Source organism: Bufo bufo, chromosome 4 (assembly GCF_905171765.1).
Source record: "Bufo bufo chromosome 4, aBufBuf1.1, whole genome shotgun sequence".
In the NCBI taxonomy this organism is placed as follows: Eukaryota; Metazoa; Chordata; class Amphibia; order Anura; family Bufonidae; genus Bufo; species Bufo bufo.
The window spans coordinates 374,480,322-374,501,662 of NC_053392.1; the positions used below are offsets into that span (position 1 = coordinate 374,480,322).

The 21,341-nt window shown below is 43.4% G+C and overlaps 1 protein-coding gene across 2 annotated transcripts in view; it reads right to left on the minus strand.

Moving 5' to 3' along the window:
• Positions 1-797: 797 nt before the first annotated feature.
• VNN1 (vanin 1) overlaps positions 798-21,341 on the minus strand; it is a 125,101-nt gene continuing 104,557 nt past the window's right edge. For both annotated transcript variants that reach the window (XM_040429154.1, XM_040429155.1), the window contains exons 6-8: positions 8,322-8,692; positions 6,984-7,154; positions 798-1,126 (exon numbers count right to left, since the gene is read on the minus strand). In XM_040429154.1, coding sequence (XP_040285088.1) covers positions 1,019-1,126; positions 6,984-7,154; positions 8,322-8,692 — 650 coding nt within the window. In that variant the 3' untranslated portion in view covers positions 798-1,018. The remainder of the gene's footprint in view (positions 1,127-6,983; positions 7,155-8,321; positions 8,693-21,341) is intronic.

The window sequence follows — 21,341 nt, forward strand, 5'->3', positions numbered from 1 at the left end:
AGCTAGAATTCTTGTTTGTTGCTTTGGTTAAATAAGACATTTAAAAAGCAGTATAGTTGGGAAATAAAAGGTTGCTTATAATAGACTCTGTGCACACTGGAAATAATAGGGATCTGTTATGGTTCCACTTGAATTATTTTTTGTATTTTGTGTAAAAGATTAGCTCAGTCTACAGTGCCAATCTTGCTATAAAAAAATATTACAACCCCAGAAAATGTCATTACTGTCAATAGGCATAGTTGATATTTACCAACTCTTCTGATATTGATGTGTGTGCACGAGAAATCCCATTTTATAACCTTTATCCTGCATTTTTCACCATTTAAGCCCTTTGTATACTCTATCTCTAATTGGTGGTCTTTCCAGTGTTTTCCAGTGAGCAGAGATAAGCTATCATGTTTCCCATACACAACACAAAAATTAGATCCAGTTCACATATCTCTCTGTAGCACACCCTCAGTAAAAGAATTGGGGGCGGGGGCATTATAAAGTACCACTGATTAGTGAAACTGTGAATCCAGTACTGGGATGAGACAGAAAACTTGTCTCTGTGGTTTCTAATAACATACATTACAAAGTTTTGTCATATATGCGTATAACCCATTGGTCTATAAGTTTGTTGAAAGTATAGTGGCCATTTACCGTAATCTTGTTTATTTTCAGATATAATTTACTGTGGTCTTTAAAACATGAAAAAAAAAACATACATGTGCACGGACTCAAAGGTACATAAAAACTTCTAAAAGACCGTAAAGGTAATTGTAGTAAATGTTGCCTAAAATAACATGTTATACGCATCAGTGCAATAAAGTTTATTGATCATAAATGTGGAAGATATGTCTTATATTATTTTATGATAATAAAAAGTGACCTAAAATACTTTACTACTGTATACATAAATTTTAGTTTGCCAAGAAGATAGGATGAATCATTTTCACACATGAAATATTATTGATATTTTTTGACATTTGCAAAATGGCACAGAAAATTTCTTCTGACATTGAATATTGTATCTACATCACTTTGAATTTGGGTCTTTTTGATACAATCTTCCAAACAGAGTTGCACTCAAAAGTGGATGTGAAGAAATTCCAGGTTTATTTACAAGGCGTCCATCCTTTAACACCTGGAAAAACAGAATCAGGACAAAAACTTGAATATGACAGTTGCTTCCTTGTTCCTATGTTCTGCTCACTTCTTTAATCTTAGATGCTGCATATGCTGTGAATTATTTCTGGCTCTCCTGTATCCTTTTGTGGTATATAGAGCCCAAAACTGAATTTCATGTAAATGTGCATTCCCCAATAAAAAATGTATGACGATTATACATTCAAATCCAAGTGCGTTAGTCCAATGTGGCTGTGGTTCACAGTATGTGGGCCGTAAGACACAGGAATTGCACGTATGGCTCAACCAACATCGGTCCAACATAAAGAAAAAATATCTCCAACATGGGCTAAGCAAACATTGTACCATAAGGCATGCAGAGAATTTGTGAGATGTGCCAAATTGCTCCCCATTTTGGTGCAACTTACACTAGGATGTAAGTGCCTTCAGATTAGTAAATGTGGACCACTGTGACCTGATTGCCTTTCTGGTGCAAATCTTTTGCTTTCTTTTAAATTGACTAATTCGCCAAAATTACCATCCTGTTTCTCTAAGTACAATAATTTGCCTCCTCTCAAAGTCTGTTAGCTGGGCAAAAAGTGCGTTATAGAGGCATGTCTAGCAGTCAACAATCTCTCACCAAGATGTCCAAAACTACCCAAAAGTAGCTTCTAACAGCCTTTTTATATGGCAGCAGAAGCTTTTAGTTGGCAAGAGCCTGTGCCTAATGAGACAGCACCTCTAATTGTTTACATACTGTATCTGCTTGAAACGTAACCACATGCCAACTTTTGCAGCAATCTGAGTTTCTTTTATCTGGATGAGTTTTTTTGTCAATGATTCTATACACTCACCTAAAGAATTATTAGGAACACCATACTAATACGGTGTTGGACCCCCTTTTGCCTTCAGAACTGCCTTAATTCTACGTGGCATTGATTCAACAAGGTGCTGATAGCATTCTTTAGAAATGTTGGCCCATATTGATAGAATAGCATCTTGCAGTTGATGGAGATTTGAGGGATGCACATCCAGGGCACAAAGCTCCCGTTCCACCACATCCCAAAGATGCTCTATTGGGTTTAGATCTGGTGACTGTGGGGGCCATTTTAGTACAGTGAACTCATTGTCATGTTCAAGAAACCAATTTGAAATGATTCGAGCTTTGTGACATAGTGCATTATCCTGCTAGAAGTAGCCATCAGAGGATGGGTACATGGTGGTCATGAAGGGATGGACATGGTCAGAAACAATGCTCAGGTAGCCCGTGGCATTTAAACGATGCCCAATTGGCACTAAGGGGCCTAAAGTGTGCCCAGAAAACATCCCCCACACCATTACACCACCACCACCAGCCTGCACAGTGGTAACAAGGCATGATGGATACATGTTCTCATTCTGTTTACGCCAAATTCGGACTCTACCATTTGAATGTCTCAACAGAAATCGAGACTCATCAGACCAGGCAACATTTTTCCAGTCTTCAACAGTCCAATTTTGGTGAGCTCGTGCAAATTGTAGCCTCTTTTTCCTATTTGTAGTGGAGATGAGTGGTACCCGGTGGGGTCTTCTGCTGTTGTAGCCCATCCGCCTCAAGGTTGTGCGTGTTGTGGCTTCACAAATGCTTTGCTGCATACCTCGGTTGTAACGAGTGGTTATTTCAGTCAACGTTGCTCTATCAGCTTGAATCAGTCGGCCCATTCTCCTCTGACCTCTAGCATCCACAAGGCATTTTTGCCCACAGGACTGCCGCATACTGGATGTTTTCCCTTTTCACACCATTCTTTGTAAACCCTAGAAATGGTTGTGCGTGAAAATCCCAGTAACTGAGCAGATTGCGAAATACTCAGACCGGCCCGTTTGGCACCAGCAACCATGCCACGCTCAAAATTGCTTAAATCACCTTTCTTTCCCATTCTGACATTCAGTTTGGAGTTCAGGAGATTGTCTTGACCAGGATCACACCCCTAAATGCATTGAAGCAACTGCCATGTGATTGGTTGACTAGATAATTGCATTAATGAGAAATAGAACAGGTGTTCCTAATAATTCTTTAGGTGAGTGTATATCTGTCTGTCTCATATCTATGTATCCATCTCATATCTAATCTTAAGTAAGATGAAAATTTGGCAATCGCTATCTTTAACATATTCCATTTAATGGAAGACTAATGCAAGACTAATACACTGGTACAAGGATGCATAAATAAGGTCTATGGAAGCGCAATAAGCACAAAACAACTGTCGCCTAGTTGTTGCATACTGCAACCTTTTGCCAGTTTATTTTATGGAAGACTGAGGCACTAATAAAGAGAATATTTTAAAGATCATGAATGCCACATTTTCATCTTACTGAAGATTGTATTGTGGACATCTTCATGCTGAGCACCACTGCACTGACATATGCTACTGCCTCGATGAAGTCCTCAATGTGTATAATCCCACTGAAATCTCTATGCTTTTCAGTCACCACCCGGGTAAGGGCTTGTTCACATCACCGTTATGTATTTAATTATGTATTTCACTTGGTTATAACGGAATCCATAAGATGGAAATCAAAACTGAATCATTTAGAGGCATTCCATTTTGATCCGTCATAATACAAGTATATGGGCAAGCATAACAGATCCGTATGGTTTCCGTTATGCTGGATGGAATACAAAGTTTTAATGGACCCCTGAGGAAGCCAATCTGACCTGGCGATACGCGTCATGCGAATTTTCTCCTACACCATGCCCGCTGATTTGTCTATCATGATAAGTATCCAGAATTTTTGATGCCTTATTTATGATGCTATATTCATGTATTATGCTCTATTCTGGCAGTGTTCATATGATTCCATTTAGAAACTGGTGGTTGTAGGGATGTGTGTTGGACATATGTGTAGTCCACACCCAGTGCTCTAATTGTATAAAATGTTTTTATCTTTGGAGTTTTGTGCTTTTAAATAAATAATGTATTTTTTATAATAAGAGGTGCAGCCTTGCATGCAGTATTTCTTTTTGTTCATTTCATATGGTTGTGATATAATACTGTGGCTTGCACTATGTTTGGATGTATTTGGTGTGCCCCCTAAGTCCAGTTTTTGTACTTGCCCATATACTTCCTTTATGTCGGATCAAAACGGAATGCCTCTAAAGGTTTCCGTTTTGATTTCCGTCTTATGGATTACGTTATTTTCCGTTATAACCATGTTATAACGTAAAGCCATAATGGAATACATAACGGTGATGTGAACAAGCCCTAACATCCAGCATGTCTGAGGTTTTTATTATTGGTGGTCTATACTTTACACACAAATGCCTATACTCACAAGTTGCCTGAGATCTATACTTACAAATCAATACCTACTTGATTTAAAGGGGTTGTCCAGAATTTATAAAAAGGGACTGCTGTTTTTATAAAAACAAATGGACAAATGTGGCACTATTACTGAGAAAAAAAAATATCTGACATCTGGACAACCACTTAAAGTCTCACCTTGATTTTCTCATCATTTTCTGATAGTATGTCTCAGGATTCTCTAGATGTTTTGTAAGCATTACACCAGTTCCTAAAGTGGGTTGTGTGGCATCTGTTAATGTGTAAACGATGACCAACATATTGACCTTCCCTTCCTCCAGCCCGACCGAGCTCTGAATGAACTCTGCCCATTTTGACCTGCAGTAAGACTTCTCATTCTGTACCTTGAATTTAGTTATCTGTCTGTCAGCTGTTTACTAGTACAGATTATTCTGGGATTGCGACTTGGGAATTGTCTCTGGCAAAATAAATTCCTCATTATAGAGCTTGTTTACCCCAGTTAGTAATTAGATAGTAATTAGGTCTTCCGTAGCTAACACAAGTGGCATAGCAATAGGGGTTGCAGCAGTGGCAATTGCAACCGGGTCCCTAACCTGGGAGCGCCAATAGGGCTACCCTTGCCAGATACACACCTCCAATTATGGTATCTTCTGCTTTATAAGATGCAGTGCGTCTTATAAAATGACTACTAGAAAGCGCCTCCATTATGGAAGCGCTCACTAGTATGCAGGAGGAACGGGGAGTGAAGTGCTGTGAGCGCTAAACTCACCCTTCCTCCCTTGTCGTCTTTGCTCTCGCACTGCTGTGTCCTGGCTGCATATAGTGTCAGGATGTACAGTGTAAACTATGACCTGACTTTGTACACAGTCAGGTGACAGTGCAGCACGGGCCCACACCACCGAGCAGAGACTTCAGGAGAGGATGCTGGACCCGGAGAGCAGCAGCGGAGCAGGAGAGGTACATTTATTTATTTATTTTGGGTCTGAAACTGGGGGGTCTGACTCTGATCTGAGGTATGATATGGGGGTCTGAGGATCTGATATGGGGCTCTGATCTGAGGATCTGATATGGGGGTCTGAGGATCTGATATGGGGGTCTGATAATCTGATATGGGGGTCTGAGGATCTGATATGAGAGTCTGACCTGAAGTCTGATATGGGGGTCTGAGGATCTGATATGGGAGTCTGATCTGAGGTCTGATATGGAGGTCTGAGGATCTGATATGGGGGTGTCTGATTTGAGGATCTGATATGGGGGTTTGATCTGAGGTGTGATAGGGGAGACTGATCTGAGGATCTGATATGGAGATTTGATATGGGGGTCTGATATGAGATGAGGGTCTGATTTGAGGTGTGATATAGGGAGTCTGATTTTAGGATCTGATATGGGGGTCTGATCTGAGGTGTAATATGGGGGTTTCATCTGATTGAGGATCTGATATGGGGGTCTGATGTGAAAAGTAAGGGGATAGTTTTTGTACTGGCACACATTATAAGGTTGTATTGTTTGTACTGGCACACATTATAAGGGGGATTTTTTTTGTGGCGCACATTGTAAGAGGGTTTTTTTTTTATAGTGCATATTATAAGGGGTACTTTTTGGACTGATACACATTAGGGAGCTTTTTTCTACTAGCACACATTATAAGGAGAATTATTACTACTGGGGGACTACAGAGAGTACTACTAGTATGGGCACAATGGGACCATTATTACTAGTGAGTGCCTTGTTAACAATATGCACTCTGGCAGAATTTTTTTTTTTCTTTTGGTGGGACTTGTAGGAGCACTATTACTGTGGGGGGCACGCTGGCATAGTATCAGCTTAGCACAATTATTTTGGGGGAACAATATGTTTTCACTATTAGTGTCAAGGACACTATTTGCTGTGCAGTTATTTTTCTGACACTGTGTGCCACTAATTATTGAAAGGAGCACTATTTGTGTGGTACTAGTATTTTCAGGGGGATTATCGGTTTTTGAAGTATAGTTTTGGGGAGCACAGTGGGCACAGTATTGGGGTGGCAGGATGGGGTGTTGAGAAGGTGGATAGGATGATGGAAAAGTAGGAAACTAAGATGTCTGTTTTTGTCAAACTCTGCAGAGACGACAGATGGCTGAAAGAAATCATCATGATGGTCTGGTATGAAAGGCTAAGATGAGGAAAGAGAATATATATATCAAAGGAGACGTCACGGTTTGTAAGGGTATGGTAAGGTATGTGGTGCTGTATTTCCCTTTATGTTTTGCAGAGCTGTATGTAATGCTTTCAAGGTATGTCTTTAACAGTAGGGCTGGAGGGAAGAAGTTAAGTTGAGAATTTGGTATGGAAGTGGTGCCATTTAAACTGTTGCCTCAAGCAGCACAAAAGGGGCAGGCTTTGTGGCAGGCTAGGTGCAGCCTGCCACAAAGCGAGGTGAAGCCTGGCACAAAGCACTGAGGGAAGGGGACCCAAGCTGAACTTTTGCACCAGGGCTCAAAGGCCTTTAGCTACATCTCTGGCTAACACTTCTAGTTTCTGTCATCTACTATGTGTCTATCTCTATGAATGTACAATTTACAGTAAATTCCTTACCTGGAACATATTAGGAGCCAAATGAATATTAGTCAGCAAAACTTCTGGGAATACAAATGAAGTTGAAAAATTCCCACTTATGGAAAATGAGTCGAATCTGGTTGAAGCTGTCTCTACAGATTCTCCACATGAGTTAAAATCCATACTTTGACATTTTAGCATTGTGCATACCTGGAAACAGGGGTAAAAAATGCATTGAAAGAAACTTTTGGTTGTCAATTTCTTAGCAATGAATCAGTTGTGAAAAAATGAAAATCGCAACACCGAAACAATACCACCTCTAGTATTAACAATCATTAGTGAGTGCACAACATTAGCAAAAACTGAGTTACAAAAAAGCCTGACTTCATTGTAGCAAATCACTTCAATGGTGAACATTGTTTTGCCTGTTAACCCTAAACAGATTCAAACTCTGTGTCAATAAATATTAATTTCCTAATGTGTCTTTATTACAGTCAAAGCTTTGTTTGTTCTGTTGTAGAGCTCAAAATTTCCTGCACAGACCAGACATAAGTAATTGAAATTGGATGACAGTGACTCTTGCTGTGTGATAAATCTGGGGCATTGTTAGACACTTTTGTCTAACTTCTCACCATCAATTGGTTGACTTATTTTGAGTAAAAATTTTGCCACATACTGCATCTTAAACTTTCAACCCTTCTGCTAAACCACACATCATAGCACAGCTATGTCCTTGTCTAATAAAGCACAAAAAGTGTCTAATACACTTAATAAATGTGGAATTCTATAACTTTATTTTAAAGTTATTTGTGCCACAATTATAATACATTTCACATTTTCACAATAAGTTGTGCCTTTTAACTCCCTTTACCTCTTTGAAAAGTTTCAAGGAAAGTGTATGGAGACTGGTGGGGGGGGGGGGGCAGGGGGGGGGTTGGATCGGTAAGTTTCTGTCAAATTTATTAAAGCCAGGCAATGGTACAGAAAGCAACACAAATCTATGCCTACTCATAGGCGTATATTTCATTTTCTGGTTTAGAGACAGCCAAGGGTTGTGCTCCTTTCAATAAATATGGTGCATTATATTTATTTCTGTTTAAGAGGTCAGTCTAAATAAACCTCCTCCTATTCCTATGTAAAGTACTTGGAGCTCTGCATCAGAAAGAGGATATCCCACTGCAATAAAGATATAGAATTTAATCAGCATTGGATTTTGGGCCTAACAATGGTAGTATTGTTTATATAATATCTCTGCGTGTTATTCTTCAGTCATATTGAAAACTATGCTAAAACTCTGCTGGATGTAGCTTGAATTGCCTGCACATTTTATCTACTATGTATTACCTAGCTTTAAGTATAATTTCAAGGAAAAAATACCTGTAGATAGTATTCTCCTTCAACTATGTGAAGACCATCGAAAACACCAAATACGTACATCTCCTCACTGTGCTTCTCAGCAATTGTATAATTTATGTGGCAACAAAGGTCATTTTGACAAATGGAATACTCTCCATGTAGTTCCTTAAGTTCAGTAAAAGTATAATTATCAGCAAAAAGGAGCCCATTAAAAACATTGCTACCAGAAGGAGAGTTTTTAATCTGGGAGGCATGGAGGTTCCATGTGATAGGATAGTATGTTGAAGAATTCCGAGGATGAGAATTAAGTTCTGAGATCAGGAGGTGTCCTGACTCATTTTTCATGTTGTAATAATATGGCACAACTTTATCTGGGGAAAAAATTCCACTGCCTATGAATAGAAAAAAAGAGTAGAAAATTGGAATATTCATTTTTACAATAATACATTTTTAAAATGATATATTATTATTAACAGGTGAGAAGTTACAGGTTATGTATATATTTTTAATATTATTCTTATAGCTATCTATAACTTTCACTTCTTCAGCAGCTTCTTAAAATGGTTATCCAGGGTTACAAAAACATGACTGCTCCACAGCTCCATACCTGTCTCCAGGTTGTGTTTGGTATTTTAGCTCAATAGGCAACACCCTCCACTTCATTGGAGCTAATCTTCAATATTAAACATAACCTATTGTAAGGGGTTACACTCTCAGGTAGGGCGGCAATGAAAGATTCTCTTGCAGACTACAGGGTTAAAGTCCAAATGTTGCTTTATTTAGAACACTCCGGCAATACATGCAACCCCAGTTATATTTCACTGGGTAAGGTGAAGGTCCAGCACCACAAAACATAAACCAAACCAAAATAAACACCTGCCCGTCTGGGCTCTGGCTAATACAGTGAAGTTCCCAACTCACCTATTGAACACAGGTCACACAGAGAATTCGGCTTCTCTAGCCAACGGGGCAGCCATTTTCCCAGACTTTCTCCAGGCATTACTCTACTCAGACTGACAGCCTGGACTGTGATTTATTTCCCCTTGACGATCCCAGCTGGCTTCAGCTGGGGATCCCTCAAGCTAGGGGAAAACCTGTCCCGGAATGGGGTGGACTGGGGAGGTCCCTCTACCAATCTTACCTTCTGCCAGTCCAATAAAATCCAGCCCATAAACTTAACAAAACTGTCTCAGCAACCTACACATTGCTGAGACCATTTTAATCTTCTGGATTTTATTTACCTCACCCAGTTGAGGAAGCTGGGTGGGATATACACCCCTTCCAGGACTCTATCATACACTTTTCTGTTCACCTTACCACATATCCCCCCTCCCCCTTCTCCAGAATGGAGGTCTGGATATTTTTAGCCAGCAAACAGTGTATCCTGGACAAAGCATCTGCGTTCCCTTGTAATTTCCCCAGCCAATGTTCAACCTTGAAATTAAAATTTTGCAGGGAGAGGAACCACCTGGTCACTCTTGAGTTTTTCTCCCTGTTTTGTTTCATCCAAGTTAAAGGAGCGTGATCTGTTACCAACATAAACTTCCTACCCAGTAGGTAATATTTAAGTGACTCCAGAGCCCATTTAATGGCTAGACACTCTTGTTCCACTATGGTAGGCATCCTCAAACTGCGGCCCTCCAGCTGTTGTAAAACTACAACTCCCACAATGCCCTGCTGTAGGCTGATACCTGTAGGCTGTTCGGGGATGCTGGGAGTTGTAATTTTGCAACAGCTGGAGGGCCGCAGTTTGAGGATGCCTGCACTATGGCATAATTTTTCTCTGCCGGGTAAACTTCCTACTGTCTCAGATGCATCAGTCTGGACCAGAAACTCTTTTCTGAAATCCAGGCTTTGAAAGGCCTTTTCTGCCTCTGGGGTTCACTTCACCATTACTGACTTAGGGGCAGGGGCGTACCTAGAGCATTTGGCACCCTGGGCGAACCCTTTGTTTGGTTCCCTCCCCCCAAGAAAGTTAAGAAAACATGCACAAACTTTTTTCAATGTTTTCAATAATATTTATAAATAAAAATAAAACCCCTTAATAAAATAAACCTCTGCACACCCCCTTAACGAAATAAACCCATTAACCCCCCTTAATAAAACCCATTAACCACCCCTTAATAGACCCCTTAACCCTTCCTTAATAAAATAAAAACCTGCACCCCCTTAAAGCCCAGTATAATAAACATTGGTGGCGCAGTGTGCCCCCCCCAACATAATAAACATTGGTGGCGCAGTGCGCCCCCTCTCCCTAGTATAATAAACATATAAACATTGGTGGTGCAGTGCGCCCCCCCCCAACACCCTAGTATAATAAACATTGGTGGCGCAGTGTGCCCCCCCAACATAATAAACATGGGTGGGCAGTGCGCCCCCCCTCCCTAGCATAATAAACATATAAACATTGGTGGTGCAGTGCGCCCCCCCCCCCAACACCCTAGTATAATAAACATTGGTGGCGCAGTGTGCCCCCCCAACATAATAAACATTGGTGGGCAGTGCGCCCCCCCTCCCTAGCATAATAAACATATAAACATTGGTGGTGCAGTGCGCCCCCCCCAACACCCCAGTATAATAAACATTGGTGGCACAGTGTGCCCCCCCAACATAATAAACATTGGTGGGCAGTGCGCCCCCCCTCCCTAGCATAATAAACATATAAACATTGGTGGTGCAGTGCGCCCCCCCCCCCAACACCCCAGTATAATAAACATTGGTGGGCAGTGCCAATGAGGGTTAAAAAAATAAATAAAAATTAACTCACCACCTCCAATTGATCGCGTAGCAGCCGGTCTCATGTACTTTCTTCAGGACCTGTGGTGATGTCACTGAGCTCATCACATGATACATCACATGATCCATCACCATGGTAATGGACCATGTGATAGAGGCTGGAGCTCAGTGACGTCACCACAGGTCCTGAAGAAATTACAATTAGACCGGCAGCAGCTACGCGATCAATTGGAGGAGGTGAGTTAATTTTTTTTTTTTTAACCCTCATTGGCACTGCCCACTGCCCACCAATGTTTATTATACTGGGGGGGGGGGGCGCACTCAATGTTTATTATACTGCGGGGGGGCCGCACTCAATGTTTATTATACTGGGGGGGGCGCACTCAATGTTTATTATACGGGGGGGGGGGCGCACTCAATGTTTATTATACTGGGGGGGGGGGCCGCACTCAATGTTTATTATACTGGGGGGGGCCGCATCTCAATGTTTATTATACTGGGGGGGGGGGGGGGGGCCCGCACTCAATGTTAATGAAGATAACTGACCTGTTAATACAAATGCAGGAGGCGGGTGCCGGAATCAAATAGCCGGCACCCGACCTCTATGACAGGGAGCGGCACCTGAGGGGTTAACTGCCGCTGATGAGGCTGATCGCAGCTCTCTGTCATAGAGGTCGGGTGCCGGCTATTTGATTCCGGCACCCGCCTCCTGCATTTGTATTAACAGGTCAGTTATCTTCATTGGTGGCGCAGTGGCCACAGCCCCTCCCCCGGCCCTGTCCCTCTTCTTATTGGCCGCGGCGGCGGCAGCAGCACAGGGGGAGGGATAGACCATCTGGAGCCCTGCCCCTATCACAGCGCCACGCCTGGCCCACTCGCCACATTTTTATTTATTTTTTTTATCCTCAGTCCCGCCCCCCCCTTGGTACGCCACTGCTTAGGGGCCTTTCGTTAAGTCAGTCAATGGTGCTGCCATCGAGGCAAAATTCTGTACCAAACGGCGGTAGTACCCTGTCATGCCAAGAAAGGCCCTGACTTGTTTTTTTTGTTAAGGGCTTAGGCCAGTCTTGTATCACCTCTACTTTATTGATCTGGGGTTTAACAAGCCCTTTACCAATAATATAGCCCAGATATTTTGCTTCCTCTAGACCCACTGCACATTTCTCAGGGTTTATGGTTAGGCCAGCATCACTAATGGAGTCTATAACGGCCTGTACCTTCCAGAGGTGACTCCAATCAGATGAAAAAATGACCACATCATTAAGGAAAGCGGTAGCATAGTCACGATGTAGCCTCAAGATTAGGTCCATCAATCTCTGAAATGTAGCAGGGGCTCCATGTAACCCGAACGGCATCACTGTGTACTGGAACAGCCCCTCTGGATTGGAGAATGCCGTCTTTTCTTTTGCATCATCTGATAATGGTATCTGCCAATACCCTTTTGTAAGGTCCAGGGTCGTTATATACCAAGCTTTCCCAAGCCTCTCAATTAGTTCATCTACTCTGGGCATGGGGTATGCATCGAATTTTGACACCTCATTTAGCTTCCGGAAATCATCCCATTAGGCTTCAGTATTAAGACAATAGGGCTTGACCACTCACTGGTAGATTCTCAATGACCCCTAACTCAAGCATGCGCCTGACCTCAGAGGATACCGCTTTTCTGCGTGCTTCTGGTATCCTGTAGGGCTTTAGATTCACCTTACTGTGGGGCTCAGTTCTCACGGAATGTTTTATCAGGTGGGTACGGCCTGGTAGGTCAGAAAACCTTCCTCTATTTTTCTGTAGAAACTCCCTTACTTCTTGTTTCTGGGGTACGGACAGTGCCTCACAAATTTTTACCGTAAGAATTGGTGGTGACACCTCCTTAATCATGGTCTGTGCGGCCACCAATGACTCCTGATCTTTCCACGGATTGATCAGAATTACGTGGTTATATGCGAGATCTAGTACCATACGTCTATAGGGTTTTGGCTCCACAATTTCATTGTTGCATTTATTAACTCGATGCAGCAGGTTTTTGGTCAGCTTCTGGTATCTGTGGTACACCATCTATCACAGTAACATTTCTGTGAGCACTCATAAGAGTGGGGTCTCTCAATTGCTCTGTACCAAAGTTATCCCGAGACACCTTAGTCCAACACATTTTCCCCAGATGGGGGAAGATTCATCTTCGCCAGCTAACACCTGCAATGGAATAGTGTCATTATCAGGTACGTCACATAACCCTGCATTTTCATCAGACATTTCAGTTAACACGACCTCTTCATTTTGCACCTTATCGGCACCATTGTTTTCAATGGTCTCTTCCTTTAAACCATTGGATTCAATGAGCCCCTCATAGCAATGATTATTTAAAGGAGAAGGCACAGATTCTGCAGGAATGTTTCTCTTCTCCCACAACTTCCAAAACAAGGGGAATAATTCTTTTTACGACCCCGACTTCATAGGATACCGTCCCAGCCGGGGTCTCCAGCTTAACGCAAGCCACCGGATATGATTTTGCATCCCCATGGATGCACAGCACATTTACTCTTTTTTCCGGCACATAATTCCCAGCCACGAAGCTGGCATGCACTAAGGTGATCAGACTACCAGAGTCCAACAGAGCCCTGACGGAGCAGTCATTTATCACCAGGGAACACATGTGCGGCTCAGTCTCTAGTCCTGGTGAGGCCGCACACACTGGCTCCGCATACAGCGACTGTCTCTGGCTACCTGCACACTCCATGGGCTCTGAGGTCAGAGGGCAATAGGCAGCAATGTGTCCACACTCACGGCACCTCCAGCACTGGGACACCCCGGGTCTCCTAGGTGAGAAGACCTCTCCGGGTCCGGACTGTCCAGGAGACTCAGCCTTAGGCCCACGCCCAACCTCTAGAGCCTTATTCCCTCTTGCACCCTTCCACACACCCCCAACAGCTGGAACTCTTACCCACAGATGACACAGGTCAGGTACTCCGAGGAGGTGTTGGTGTGGTAGGGATATCACAGAGGAAGTCCTCAGTCGCCAGGAACCTTTCCATCAGGTTCACGAGCTGATCCGCAGTTTTAGGGTCTCCATGTCCGAACCACCGTTGCAGCTCCGCCGGGAGGGCTCTGAAGTAGTGATCCGCCACTACTTTCTCCACGATCTGGTCCGGTGTAGAAAACTCAGGTTCCAGCCACTTCCGTGCAAGATGGAGGAGGTCAAACATCGGAGATCGGGCAGGCTTGTCAATGGTGTAGCTCCACATGTGGACCCGCCAGGCACGAACCGCTGGTGTAATGCCCAAATGAGCCAGGATCTCCATTTTTAATTTGACATAGTTCCGGACATCCTGCTCCCTGAGGTCATAGTAGGCCTTTTGTGGTTCGCCGGACAAAAAGGGTGCAAGAACCTCTGCCCACTCTGTAATTGGCAGCCTTTCTCTTTCAGCCACCCTCTCAAATACGGTCAGGTAGGCCTCGATATCATCATCAAGTGTCAGTTTTTTGCAAGGCCCGCTGCACAGCCCTTCTCACATTCGAAGTCTCTGGGGGGCTTACCCCACTTGTGGGGCTGGAGTTATAGCAGCAATATGCTCTATCAGCAAATGATTTGTTTCCTGTTGCTGAGCCTACTGTTGGGCATATAAGGCCTCTTCTGTTGCTGTGCCATTGCCTGTTCATGCCTTATGTTAGCCTGCACCAGCTGCTTTATCACTTCCTCCATTGTTTTCGAGGGACTTTGTAACGCTGCAGCAGCTTTCACCCAGGACATTTAATCATTAACTGTCACGCCGTTGCCCTTAGCAACCTGTGATTGCCCGCATCCTCCACCAATTGTAAGGGGTTACACTCTCAGGTAGGGGGGCGATGACAGATTTTCTTGCAGACTACAGGGTTAAAGTCCAAATGTTGCTTTATTTATAACACTCCAGCAATACAGGCAATCCCAGTTATAATTCACTGGGTAAGGTGAAGGTCCAGCACCACAAAACATAAACCAAAATAAACACCTGCCCGTCTGGGCTCTGGGTAATACAGTTAAGTACCTAAGTCACCTATTGAACACAGGTCACACAGAGAATTTGGCTTCTCTAGCCAGTAGGGCAGCCAGTTTCCCAGACTTTCTCTAGGCATTACTCTCCTCAGACTGACAGCCTGGACTGTGCTTTATTTCCCCTTGACGATCCCAGCTGGCTTCAGCTGGATATCCCTCAGGCTAGGGGAAAACCTGTCTCGGAATGGGGTGGACTGGGGAGGTCCCTCTACCAATCCTACCTTCTCCCAGTCCAATAAAATCCAGCCCATAAACTTAACAAAACTGTCTCATCAACCTACACATTCCTGAGACCATTTTTAACCTTCTGGATTTTATTTACTCACCCAGTTGAGGAAGCTGAGTGGGATATACACCCCTTCCAGGACTCTACCATACAGTCGTGGCCAAAAGTTTTGAGAATTATATAAATATTGGAAATTGGAAAAGTTGCTGCTTAAGTTTTTATAATAGCAATTTGCATATACTCCAGAATGTTATGAAGAGTGATCAGATGAATTGCATAGTCCTTCTTTGCCATGAAAATTAACTTAATCCCAAAAAAAACTTTCCACTGCATTTCATTGCTGTCATTAAAGGACCTGCTGAGATCATTTCAGTAATCGTCTTGTTAACTCAGGTGAGAATGTTGACGAGCACAAGGCTGGAGATCATTATGTCAGGCTGATTGGGTTAAAATGGCAGACTTGACATGTTAAAAGGAGGGTGATGCTTGAAATCATTGTTCTTCCATTGTTAACCATGGTGACCTGCAAAGAAACGTGTGCAGCCATCATTGCGTTGCATAAAAATGGCTTCACAGGCAAGGATATTGTGGCTACTAAGATTGCACCTCAATCAACAATTTATAGGATCATCAAGAACTTCAAGGAAAGAGGTTCAATTCTTGTTAAGAAGGCTTCAGGGCCTCCAAGAAAGTCTAGCAAGCGCCAGGATCGTCTCCTAAAGAGGATTCAGCTGCGGGATCGGAGTACCACCAGTGCAGAGCTTGATCAGGAATGGCAGCAGGCAGGTGTGAGCGCATCTGCACACACAGTGAGGCGAAGACTTTTGGAAGATGGCCTGGTGTCAAGAAGGGCAGCAAAGAAGCCACTTCTCTCCAAAAAAAACATCAGGGACAGATTGATCTTCTGCAGAAAGTTTGGTCAATGGACTGCTGAGGACTGGGGCAAAGTCATATTCTCCGATGAAGCCTCTTTCCAATTGTTTGGGGCATCTGGAAAAAAGCTTGTCTGGAGAAGAAAAGGTGAGTGCTACCATCAGTCCAGTGTCATGCCAACAGTAAAGCATCCTGAGACCAATCATGTGTGGGGTTGCTTCTCATCCAAGGGAGTGGGCTCACTCACAATTTTGCCCCAAAACACAGCCATGAATAAAGAATGGTACCAAAACACCCTCCAACAGCAACTTCTTCCAACAATCCAGCAACAGTTTGGTGAAGAACAATGCATTTTCCAGCACGATGGAGCACCGTGCCATTAGGCAAAAGTGATAACTAAGTGGCTCGGGGACCAAAACGTTGACATTTTGGGTCCATGGCCTGGAAACTCCCCAGATCTTAATCCCATTGAGAACTTGTGGTCAATCCTCAAGAGGCGGGTGGACAAACAAAAACCCACTAATTCTGACAAACTCCAAGAAGTGATTATGAAAGAATAGGTTGCTATCCATTAAGGAATTGGCCCAGAAGTTGATTGAGAGCATGCCCAGTCGAATTGCAGAGGTCCTGAAAAAGAAGGGCCAACACTGCAAATACTGACTCTTTGCATAAATGTCATGTAATTGTCGATAAAAGCCTTTGAAACGTATGAAGTGTGTGTAATTATATTTCACTACATCACAGAAACAACTGAAACAAAGATCTAAAAGCAGTTTAGCAGCAAACTTTGTGAAAACTAATATTTGTGTCATTCTCAAAACTTTTGGCCACTACTGTACACTTTTCCGTTCACCTTACCACACTATGCACAATTTGGTTTCCAGAGGAAAGCAGGAAGAGATTTGATTTCTGCATTTAATATCTGTTTTTTTCAAGTGGTTCCACACATGCTCCTGTAAAAACTAGGCCTTGCTCGGTGAAGCAGCCAAACTGCTTAGCTCCGGAGACACGCACACACACACAAACACACACACACACACACCAAATGACCCCAGGGAAAGCTTCTCTTTAAGCCCACATTACGCCTTCCTTCAGCTTCTCATCCACTTTTAAAGGGACTCTGTCACCACTTTCTAACCCCCCCTTTTAAAAGTATTGTTATCTCCATGGCGCCCCTGTGATTACAAAGGTGTTGTTAGAAGATAAATTCGCCATCTCCTTTTGATAAAAAGAGCTTTTATCTAACCTGTCAATCTTCTTGATAAGGTGCCCAGGGCGTTTCTGTTGGTCTCAAGCTGCCGCCCGCCGCCGCCGCTGTTGGTGCCCAGCTCCTCCCCTGATGCTTTCAGCGCCGCCTGAATATAATGAAATACGCCTCCGGCTCTCGCTCAGTGCCCCCTCCTTTTAAAAGATCCCGCGCGTGCGCACAGGCCTGTGCCTGATGCGCCCGTGCGGACATTTACAATCAGCCTCATTGAGCGAAGTGCGCATGCGCGCACTTCGCTCAACCTCCTCATCAGACGAGCACTGCAGCCGGCCGGCTGCAGTGCTCGTCTGATGAGGAGGTTGAGCGAAGTGCGCGCATGCGCACTTCGCTCAATGAGGCTGATTGTAAATGTCCGCACGGGCGCATCAGGCACAGGCCTGTGCGCACGCGCGGGATCTTTTAAAAGGAGGGGGCACTGAGCGAGAGCCGGAGGCGTATTTCATTATATTCAGGCGGCGCTGAAAGCATCAGGGGAGGAGCTGGGCACCAACAGCGGCGGCGGCGGGCGGCAGCTTGAGACCAACAGAAACGCCCTGGGCACCTTATCAAGAAGATTGACAGGTTAGATAAAAGCTCTTTTTATCAAAAGGAGACGGCGAATTTATCTTCTAACAACACCTTTGTAATCACAGGGGTGCCATGGAGATAACAATACTTTTAAAAGGGGGGGTTAGAAAGTGGTGACAGAGTCCCTTTAAGTTGGCAAGCTGCTTGAGCCTCCAGAATACCATCATTTTTCTCATTGACTAAGCCTTCAACATCGAAGTAGATAGGTCACATGCCTGTCCCAAAGGTCAACAGTAGTTCTTCTTGGTACTGAACACAGACCATCCGCACTCTCCCTATTGGCACCAAACATTGAATAGCAGAAATATAAATAAATGTACAAAGCAGGAACAAGCCACTTGACCACTGGCTTTTGGCTCATGTCTACCTCGTCATCCACCAGTGTCAAATAGAATTTTCTGAATTTCAGTCTCCAGCTTGCTGATCCTTGTTTTCCTCCTCACATCCAACATATAACTGAAGAATCCTGCCTCTTAGCCCTTTCTGGTTGTTCTCCTCCATCTCCATTACTCTGCGAGCTGCTTCTCTACCTTTAGTGGCACATCTGACGGTCCAGGAGCAGCTCCACAGCATCCCTCTGACATCTTAACTGGCAAAATCTATGATGTCTTTATCCTGCCAACTTTGTTGAGGGTAACCTGGGGTTTTCTCATATAGTTTCCCATCTGCTTCTGTGAAAGCCAGGCCTAGTTCAATGAAGCAGTGAATCACTTCATAGGGAGATGCACCCAGAAACACCAAGAGGAGCATTTACTAAAGTTTTTACACCTCTATTATGGCGAAACATTTGCACCATAATTTACAACATTTTGAGCTTCTCGCTATAGAAAAATGGAGAGAAAACTGCTGGAGCTTGGTGGGAGGGGGCAGGGATTTTCACGGTACTTCAGATATACTAGAACTTACTCCAAAGCTGGTGCAAGTTTTAGCCGAAGACTTCGCCGCCCCTAGTTGGCAAAGTCTTCAGTTTCTGGTTCACGGATTAACAGAGATGCGACTAATTTATTAGGAGGCACCTGCCTCCTAATAAATTAGGCACATCCCACTCCAGAGTACAGAGACCGAGACTGGCATATGGGAACACCAGTCTTGATAAATGTCCCTCCATACGTCCTAATGGACAGGCCCTGTGTCATGTTACCCAGCATCTACTCCACTTCCAACTCTTCAGTGGAAATTCATTCTAGCCTCTGTTCCCAATGACTAAGTCTTCACTGGCTTCCAGATCACTGCTAAGTCCAAGGTAAATAGACTACATACCTAACTGCAACAGCAGTTCCTCAGTTCCACCACATGCAAACCTTCTGTACTTTTCCTATTGGTTCAAATGTTCCACTTTTATCTCTTCCTTGCTATTCCTCCCAACAGAATGGATCAGAGTCACAATACATATATCCATATCAGCATCAGAATCTTCTTGAGCTGGTGTCAATACCTGTACCTTCCTTTTAACTGATAGTACAGAAGAATATCATTTCCATAGCAACATATAATAGCAGCTTTGCAGTGTAAATACAGTAAGGTCCATAAATATTGGGACATCGACAGAATTCTAACAGTTTTGGCTCTATACACCACCACAATGGATTTGAAATGAAACGAACAAGATGTGCTTTAACTGCAGACTGTCAGCTTTAATTTGAGGGTATTTACATCCAAATCAGGTGAACGGTGTAGGTATTACAACAGTTTGCATATGTGCCTCCCACTTGTTAAGGAACCAAAAGTAATGGGACATAATAATAATCATAAATCAAACTTTCACTTTTTAATACTTGGTTGCAAATCCTTTGCAGTCAATTACAGCCTGAAGTCTGGAACGCATAGACATGACCAGACGCTGGGTTTCATCCCTGGTGATGCTCTGCCAGGCTTCTACTGCAACTGTCTTCAGTTCCTGCTTGTTCTTGGGGCATTTTCCATTCAGTTTTGTCTTCAGCAAGTGAAATGCATGCTCAATCGGATTCAGGTCAGGTGATTGACTTGGCCATTGCATAACAGTCCACTTCTTTCCCTTAAAAAACTCTTTGGTAACTTTTGCAGTATGCTTTAAGTCATTGTCCATCTGCACTGTTAAGCGCCATCCAATGAGTTCTGAAGCATTTGGCTGATGATGAGCAGATAATATTGCCAAAACACTTCAGAATTCATCCTGCTGCTTTTGTAAGCATTCACATCATCAATAAATACAAGAGAACCAGTTCCATTGGCAGCCATACATGCCCACGCCATGACACTACCACCACCATGCTTCACTGATGAGGTGGTATGCTTAGGATCATGAGCAGTTCCTTTCCTTCTTCATACTCTTCTCTTCCCATCACTCTGGTACAAGTTGATCTTGGTCTCATCTGTCCATAGGATGTTGTTCCAGAACTGTGAAGGCTTTTATAGATGTCGTTTGGCAAACTCTAATCTGGCTTTCCTGTTTTTGAGGCTCACCAATGGTTTACATCTTGTGGTGAACCCTCTGTATTCACTCTGGTGAAGACTTCTCTTGATTGTTGACTTTGACACACATACATCTACCACCTGGAGAGTGTTCTTGATCTGGCCAACTGTTGTGAAGGGTGTTTTCTTCACCAGGGAAAGAATTCTTCGGTCATCCACCACAGTTGTTTTTCGTGGTCTTCCGGGTCTTTTGGTGTTGCTGAGCTCGCCGGTGCGTTCCTTCTTTTTAAGAATGCTCCAAACAGTTGTTTTGGCCACGCCTAATGTTTTTGCTATCTCTCTGATGGGTTTGTTTTGTTTTTTTAGCCTAATGATGGCTTGCTTCCCTGATAGGCAACAAAAAATGTATGGTAGGACAGCACCACTTACTTGAAAACATTCAAGAGACTTTGCGGCGGTGCTCGTGGCGTCAGGTCTCGGCCTCAGAGACCCCCAATATACCAGCAAAGATGAAGAAGGTCACGGCAATCCAGAAGCAAATTCAATGTGTTTTAATCCACCAAATGTACAGCAGCTGCTGTACATTTGGTGGATTAAAACACATTGAATTTGCTTCTGGAGTGCCGTGACCTTCTTCATCTTTGCTTGCTTCACTGATAGTGACAGCTCTTTGGATCTCATCTTGAGAGTTGACAGCAACAGATTCCAAATGCAAATAGCACACTTGAAATTAACTCTGGACCTTTTATCTGCTCATTGTAATTGGGATAATGAGGGAATAACACACACCTGGCCATGGAACAGCTGAGAAGCCAATTGTCCCATTACTTTTGGTCCCTTAACAAGTGGGAGGCACATTTGCAAACTGTTGTAATTCCTACACCGTTCACCTGATTTGGATGTAAATACCCTCAAATTAAAGCTCACAGTCTGCAGTTAAAGCACATCTTTTTCGTT